The sequence below is a fragment of the Ailuropoda melanoleuca genome, chromosome 4, assembly GCF_002007445.2.
Source record: "Ailuropoda melanoleuca isolate Jingjing chromosome 4, ASM200744v2, whole genome shotgun sequence".
Taxonomy (NCBI): domain Eukaryota; kingdom Metazoa; phylum Chordata; class Mammalia; order Carnivora; family Ursidae; genus Ailuropoda; species Ailuropoda melanoleuca.
Window position 1 is genome coordinate 109,703,250 of NC_048221.1, and position 8,344 is coordinate 109,711,593.

General features: G+C 49.1%; 1 protein-coding gene across 1 annotated transcript; it reads left to right on the forward strand.

Annotated features, from left to right (window-relative positions):
* Nucleotides 1–48: 48 nt before the first annotated feature.
* Nucleotides 49–8,341, forward strand: LOC100478510 (fumarylacetoacetate hydrolase domain-containing protein 2A). Its single transcript, XM_011233893.3, has 8 exons — nt 49–234; nt 2,666–2,934; nt 4,062–4,278; nt 6,353–6,412; nt 6,602–6,764; nt 7,724–7,832; nt 7,944–8,031; nt 8,146–8,341. Exons 2-8 carry the CDS (start codon nt 2,693–2,695, stop codon nt 8,206–8,208), a joined length of 942 nt encoding a protein of 313 aa, XP_011232195.1. The 5' UTR covers nt 49–234; nt 2,666–2,692; the 3' UTR covers nt 8,209–8,341.
* The last annotated feature ends 3 nt before the right edge of the window (nt 8,342–8,344 follow it).

Consider the following 8,344-nt stretch of genomic DNA (forward strand, 5'->3'; position numbering starts at 1 on the left):
GACAGAATGAGGCGCCTTTCTATTGGCTGTTGTTCCGTGGCGTCACCAAGGAGCGCCCCACTGTGCGAAAGTCTTAGTGGAGCGGCTGGCGCGCTGCTCTCGCAGATCCCCGGGAGAGTCGCAGTTTCCAGAACGCGGTGCAGGTGTCTAGGCGCCTGCTGACCTTGGCCCCCAACCTCGTGAGCCCAAGCCCGGCAGCTCAGGGCACCCGGCAGGACCGGCCGCCGCGGCCAGGTAGGTTGGAGTTGTGGCCGGGTCTCAGCCTCCCTCCAGGTCTTCGGCTGAGGTCAAGACTGGACCGGGATCCGCGGCCGCAGCGACCATAGGAACCCGGCGGGGCGGGCCCTCGTTAGCGCCTACTGAGTGCCAGAGACAAAGCTGGGGGGCTGGTGCAGGGTGCCAAGCAAGTGGGTGGTGGGACACGGTCCCACGTCTCTCAAGCTGCGGTGCTTGTGCTGTTTCCACCTCGAATCTGCCACTTTGCTTAAGGACCCTTTTCCAGGAGTTGAATTGAGCTCATGTCTGTTGCATCGTGATTACCGCAGAAGCATCAGGGCCACTCTACTTTCTAACTGGTACTTTGGCAAATGATTTCTTTAAGCCTCATTGCCCGCTAATGTAAAATGGAACATGGTACCTGAAGGAATTGTAGGGTGGAATGAGAACCTGAATGTGCCTGTCATGTGGGAAGGACATAGTCAGTGGGGCCTGGTTATCTTGGAAAGCAGGTGACCAGCCATATCCCGGAAGCAGCAGCCAGCATGTGACCAAGTTTTCCTGGGCTGNGGGACATAGTCAGTGGGGCCTGTATCTTGGAAAGCAGGTGACCAGCCATATCCCGGAAGCAGCAGCCAGCATGTGACCAAGTTTTCCTGGGCTGACAGCAGACAGGATGTCCATGGGCCTCTAGGAGATATCCTGTTGGAAGTCCAACCCCTACCACCTCTAGGACACTTTAGCCAAAGCCAAGAATTTCAGTGTCATCTGGACTTGAATCCAAGTCCTCTTGGGCTATTTTCTCTCCTTGGAAACTTGGGCACATCCGTTCATCTTTCTGAACCTTGTTTTTTTATCTGTAAAATGGGGCTAACAGTATCTACCCTTCCACAGTTGTCAAGAGAATTCGATCAGACATTATAGGTAAAGCACTTAAAATAAGACCTTGCATTCAATGGGAGCAGTAACTATTTTTTCAGTGTGTGGAGTGTCTGAATGCATGCATTTTGGCTTGAACAGATTTTTGACANATAGGAGCAGTAACTATTTTTTCAGTGTGTGGAGTGTCTGAATGCATGCATTTTGGCTTGAACAGATTTTTGACAGCATGGTTGTGTAAGACAGGAGGGCCGAAGTTTCAAAGCTCCTGGTTTTCTGGTTGAACTCCTTGGCTACCACAGTGGTCAGATCAGTGACCTGGGTCTAATGAGTCTTTAAATGAACATGGCAAATTGAACCATCAGGGTGAGGACCAGGAGTCTGGGACTACCTCCACATGCCTGAGCATAAAGGGCAACTTTTTAAAGCGAGGACCTATGCAGGGCAGGGACTGTTTGGAATGAAGACCAGACTTAGATTAGAAACAAAACAAGAGAATGGGGTTTGTCTTTGAGTAAAATCTAGAACTCAGAACAGGACCTGAATCCTGTTGATACCTTCTAAGCAACTTGAGAAGGGAAGACAGCCATGTTGACAATCACCAAGCTTTCCCAAGTAGTGAAAAGTCAGGCCGCTGCTCCTGGCATTTGTTGATTCAACAGAGTGTAGTGTAGAGCCTTCTGTGTGCCAGGCACAGTGCTGGGCACTGTGGACTCAGCAGTGAGAGAGACAGATGTAGTCCTGGACCCAGAGAGGAGACAGCCCAGTGATGCCTGTCAGGCTTAGCTCTGCCCTTTGTCTGCAGCCTCTTCCCTCAGGTAGCCTGAACTGCAGCAGGAGAAACTAATTACCATCTGGAGAGGTTTGTGGGGGCTGCTCTAGAAGGCTAGGATGGCCTGGAAGGGGTTTTGTCTTGGTAATGTGAGTCATGGAAAGCATTTCAGTAGAAGGGTTATAGGATCAAACTGGCATTTTAAAAAATTGCCTGTGACAGCTGTGAAGCCGGTTTCACCAGCAGTCACTTGTCCATACAGGGCCCCACTCTTAGCTAATTTCTAGTCCCGCTTATTTTAGCCCAGCCCAACCCAGCTCAGCATCACTTCCTCAAGGAACTAGACAAAGGCAGGACCCTTTATCATCACAGCAGTAGTCCCAATTGCTGGATCTTACTTATGACATTAGTTGTTAATATCAGTCTCCTCTGAGAGCAGGATGGCAGGGCTGAGCATGTCTGATCTATAGTTTGCCCAGTGCCTCAGTGGTGCCAGGGACAGTGTAAGCCTGCAGAAAGCACCGGTTGAAGGAACGCTGGAATCCCTGCCATCTAGGTTAGTGCCTGCATGAAGTAGTCACTCCTCTAGAAATGTTTCATTACACACACTGAATTGAGCAAAAAAAAAAAAAAAAAAAAAAAAAAAAAAACANGTAACAGAGTGAAATAACTAGTAAGTATGGGCCACTTCCAGGGCTGTGCTGTGCCAGGAATGGCTGATGGGGGGAGAGGGCTTGGGCTACAGCTCAGGGAACTCTGTGGATCCTGATGGTGGTTTCGGTTCCCTCTGTGCCCTAGGACCCACGTTTTTCTTCATAAGCTCTGATGCTGGTCTCCTGTAAAAGGTTGCTTACAACTCTGCTGCAGACTCAGAAGTGGCCCATTCAACCCTCCAGAAAGATGAGACTGGTGCAGTTCCAGGCACCCCACCTGATGGGACCTCACCTGGGCTTGGAGTCAGGGAATGGTGGGGGGATCATCAACCTCAACGCCTTTGACCCCACACTGCCTAAGACGATGTTGGAGTTCCTGGAGCAGGGAGAGGCCACTCTCTCAGTGGCAAGAAGGTGAATCAGCAGGCAGCTGCAATGGCTGCCCTGCTACCCCCTCCTCTTCCCACCCCCATCCCTCTCCTGGGAACCAACCAGCTGGTAATTCTTTTGCAAGTGACCAGGGTAGGGTAACCCTACCTTTCCTTTCTCACCTCTTCTCTTAGTGAAGAGCCTTAGAAATCTTGTATGACAATATCCTCAGGCCCAGGGATGGTGATTAACTATCTCAAGGCCGTATATTTGATGGTGGAGCCAGAACTCTGCTTCATCACCCTGCCTTCCCCAGGGGACTAAGTTCCTGTCTGCCTGAGAAGTTGGGGATCTGGGGTCCTAGGAGGCATCTTGGGAAGCTTAGGGGAGTCTTTGGATGCTTGGCTCCTTAGAGGAGAGAGGACTTCAGAGAGGTGTTCTTAGAGATGATCCTTGGGTTTGGGCTAGATTAGGTAGGGACTTCACTGAAGTCAGGAGCCATGTGGAATCCGATGAATGGTAAATTAAGAACCACTTTGAGTTATTTTTACGTATTAAACTGTCAAAAATACGAGTGTTTGACAGCACACAGTATTGGTAGCAGTGTGTTTCCGATACTATCGTAGTCTCACAAGATTGGAAACTCTTCCACGTCCCTCGTCAGGTAATTGGGTGAATCTGTACTGCGCAGGTATACACAGTCCTGTCCAAAAAGGGGAAAGGTATATACTGTTACAGCGAGATCTCCAAAAAATAACATATTTTTTTAAAAGGTGTATTTGTTGTGCGTCATTTGTGTAAGGAAGGACAGGAGAAGGGTGTGTGTAGAGCAGCCGTGTAGAGCTATACAGGCCACAGTAGCTGTGTCCCCGGATGGAGCAGGGACAGAAGAGAGGCCTTTCCAGTCTTCTTACGTGGACCTTTGAATTCCCCCACATGACATGTATTACCTAATGGGGGAAAGGAAATCAACACTGGCTAAAAAGTAAACAGTGCTCTGATATCAAAGGATAATAGCTGGGTTTGGTTTGCACACGGATTGTGATGGTTGATAGATCTAGAAGATGTATTTGAAAAAGCAAAACTCATAGCTGCTGCAGTACCTCCCCAGCATGCCCATGGGTAGCTGGCCTGCTCCTGACCATCCCTCTCTCCTGCTCTGGTCTCTGCAGAGCTCTGGCTGCCCAGTTGCCAGTCCTACCACGGTCAGAGGTGACCTTCCTGGCCCCAGTCACACGGCCAGACAAGGTGGTGTGTGTGGGAATGAATTATGTGGACCACTGCAAAGAGCAGAACGTTCCAGTGCCAAAGGAGCCCATCATCTTCAGCAAGTTTGCCAGCTCCATCGTGGGGCCCTACGACGAGGTCATCCTCCCACCGGAGAGCCAGGTCAGTGCCTCCTCATAGGCCCCCAGTCACCGGCCCATCACAAGGGTGCTTAGCACTCAGCAGCCAGCCTAAGGAGCTACCTGTTGCGTAGTACATTCAGCAGAGACTACACGGGATTATACTGTGTAAGGCTGGTCTCGGGAAAAAAAAGAAATTAACAGATTTTGTATTGATTGCAAAAATATTATACTTTAATTGTAGAAAAATAAAATTCAGGATGCATCTTCTAAGAGTAAGTATTGTGTCCTATGTGACCATAATAACCACTATCCCCACTAAGGAAATTAACATGAATAATACCTAGTATATACTCCAATGGGAATATTCCCAGTTGCCCCCAAAGATGACTTAATTTGGGTTCTGTTTTTTTGTTGTTGTTGTTGAACCAGGATCAGTCAAGGCCACGCAGTGTACTTGGTTATGTCTCTTTAGTGCCTTTAATCTAGAACAGGGATCTGCAGACTTGCTGAAAGGGTCAGTCAGTAAATAATAGACTCCGAATGCCACAGAGCGTCTGCTGCAACAACTCCTCTTCGCCCCTGTCATGTGAAAGCAGCCATGGCTGGTACATAAATGAGTGAATATGACTGTGTTCTAGGAAAGCTATTTATAAAAGCAGCCAGCAAGCTGGATCTGGTTCATGGATATAGTTTACTGACTTCTGGTATCAAACAATTGCCCTGCCCTTTTCTTTCATGCCACTGACTTTTGGAAGAATCCTGGCAAGTTGTCTTAGCATATCCCACACTTGGTTTCCTCATGATTAGATTTAAGCATTTTTGTCAAGGATTCTGCATAGGTGTTAGTTCATTTGGACTCCTGCAACGAAATACTGCAGACTGGGTGGCTTATAAACCACAGAAATTTATTTCTCATAGCTCTGGAGGCTGGGAAGTCCAGGATCAAGGTGCTGATACATTTGGTGCTTGGGGAGAGCCGGCTTCCTGGTTCACAGATGACTATCTTTTCTCTGTTTTCTCACACGGCAGAAGGGGCAAGGGCACTAACCCTATTCATGAGAGCTTCACCTTCATGACCTAGTTACTTCCCAAAGGTTCCACCTCCTAATATTACCACATTGGGGGTCAGGTTTCAGCATATGAATTTCAGAGTAGGGGGCACATTCAGTCTGAAGCAACAGATGTGTATTGCACCCCATTGGGAGGCTAAAGTTTGGTTTACTTGATGTTCACTAGATCTCATCGGAAAGGTGCATTTCACTGTAGTAATTAATAAGCAGTCTCCAGGGTAGGAATTTGAGACCCTGTGGACTATTTTATTGCCCCACAACTTTTCATCCAGGGATCCTCACCTGAATCCATTATTGTATTGGGGGTTAGAAAAAGGATATTTTTCTATCATGCCTTTTTCTGCTCTTATTATCTGGCATTATGTGAAGAAAAGCAACCTCCCTTCTTTTTTTACTCCTGTCCCTTTAGTAGCACTGTATATTCCTGATTTTCATTTTATCCAATATGTTGTAGTCCATCACTTACATTCTTTTTGATACTCAGGTGGTCTCAATTTGGCCAGTGGGTAGGTTCAAGTAGGCCCCAGCCCTGTCACTTTTTGAGTACTTCCTTGCTTTCTGGCCAAGATATTCCACGCTCATCTTGTACTGTCTCAGACCTGGAATTAGCCATTTCCCCCAAGGAACCCAATTGTATCTAGTGGGGAGCAATGCTAGAGACCAAGATCAGGTGTCAGCTGTGTTCAGAGCAGCTCTGGTTGTTATCAGTAGAAAGAGCAGGCAGTTTGAAAGGCTAAGTTGTATCTATCTTATAGTTGCACTTCGCTGATAATGGGAAAGGCTGCGCGTGTTTTCCTTTTTCTGTGTCTGTGCCCATTTCTTTTCAATTTAGTTAATACCTGAAAGCACTTAGGATTCTATTGGCACACAGTAGGGGCCACACCTCCCCCCTCATTCACTGCATCTGGTGCATAGTGATTACAATTGTGGGCCCACAGCCAAGCCCCACTGTTAAGAGACCTAGACCCTGAATCACAGTGTACAGCCCCTTCAGCCTGGGAATAGGCCCTGGAGCCAGGCAGCTCACTGCTTCCTTCTCTACAGGAGGTGGACTGGGAGGTGGAGCTGGCTGTGGTCATTGGAAAGGCAGGCAAGCGCATCAAGGTAAGGTGGACCAGATGCTAGCTATCTCTGGCATTGGGAAATGGTTGGCAACTACCTGCTCCCTGCCTTATTCCTTGCCCATCTTTGGCTAGTTTTGGCGACTAACATGGGATAAAGGCTTGGTTATGGGGGTTGGTGTCACCATGATGATCTAACTTCCAATCTGGCCAAATCCCCTGTCCCCTAAAGGCCACAGATGCTATGGCTCATGTGGCTGGCTTCACTGTGGCTCATGATGTAAGTGCTCGTGACTGGCAAATGAGACGCAATGGAAAGCAGTGGCTGCTGGGAAAAACCTTTGACACCTTCTGCCCGCTGGGCCCTGCCTTGGTGACCAAGGACAGTATAGCAGGTAGGTCTTGGATAGCCCACATGGTGACTCTTCCTGTTCTTACGTGGACACATCAGTGTTCAGAAAAGCCGCACTCAGGAAATTGGAACGTGGAATTGCCTTTTTCTGAGTCTTTATAGAGAGCAACTCTCAACCTAGGCCACGAGTTCCACAGGCCTTCTTCCATGTCCCTCCCTGCAAAGCTGGTAAACTTCTCTAGCTGCCACTGTCCATGAGCATCTTTAAGTTGGAAAGAAGTAGAAGTTGGCTGTTGTGCATCAGAAAATGGCTGTCAAATGCTCGTGTCTTTTCCCCAGGGAGAGGGAGAGCACGGTGGCACCTCTGCAGCCAGGGGTGCTAGGGCAGCACCCATTCTAAGCAGCAAGGGCAAGGTGAGCCAGGAGGAAAGCCCGTTATTAAGAGGGCAGAACACAGCCATTTGGGTGGGGATGTGTCCACGCAGCCCAGCTTTACACCACCCTGTGCAGACATCAGGGAAGTGAAATTGTGTTCTAGCTGCTCTGAGGGGGGTGTGAGTGTGTAAAGCAAAAAAGACAAAGGCGCTCATTAGCCAGGACACTGTTACAGGTAAGCTGCCCCCTGCCGTCAGGTGCAGGAGGCGTCCATGCCCCTGCCTGGGTGGTTACTCTGTTGCAGTACAGATACCCAGTCGTTTTTATATCTGCAGTTGTCAGCCTCTGCTGTGGGACATTCCCTCCGTAACCCACCCCAGCGACCACTGGCAGATGCTCTACTAGGTGGTAGATGCATGGAGACCTGAGACAGCCAGTGTCTGTACAGAAAGTTCCAGGGTAGGGAGTACTGAGTGGGTGTGAAGTACCAGGAGCACATGCAGGGAGACCCGCAGACAGACCTTTCATCTGGCCAGTCACAAAGCCACGCTGTACATTTGCTTTCTCAGTAAAGGGAGGGTTTTGAGGGAAAACGAGAACCCCAAAATGGTACCTTTACATTTTCAGATCCACACAACTTAAAGATCTGCTGCCGAGTGAACGGGGAGGTGGTCCAGAGCAGCAATACCAACCAGATGGTGTTTAAGACAGAAGAGCTGATAGCCTGGGTCTCCCAGTAAGTGGGATGGGGCCCTACTCCACACACCCACCTGAGGCTGAGCTGAGCCTTCCAGCCCTGTGGCTCTGGCCACCTCAGCTCTGGTCTCACCTGTCTCTTCTGCCCCAGGTTCGTTACTCTTTACCCAGGGGACGTCATCCTGACTGGGACCCCCCCAGGTGTTGGTGTGTTCAGGAAACCTCCAGTCTTTCTCAAGGTAGGTTGATTAAAAGGTGGAAAAGGAACAAAGACCCAGAATTCCTGGCAGGTTTGTGAAATCCAGGCCTGAATGAGGCCAAAGGACTGATGTCCTCCTGACCTTCTCTTACAGAAGGGGGATGAAGTTCAGTGTGAAATTGAAGAACTAGGCATCATCATCAACAAGGTGGTGTGAGGGTTCTCCCCACAGACCCTGGACTTAGAGGCGGGGCATCCATTCTCTCCCAGTGCCAGCTGCCTCTTCCAGGTAGAGTGAGGGGAGAGGAAGCTTGCTCTCCTCATCAATAAAATTCTCAGCCAAAGCAGCAGCT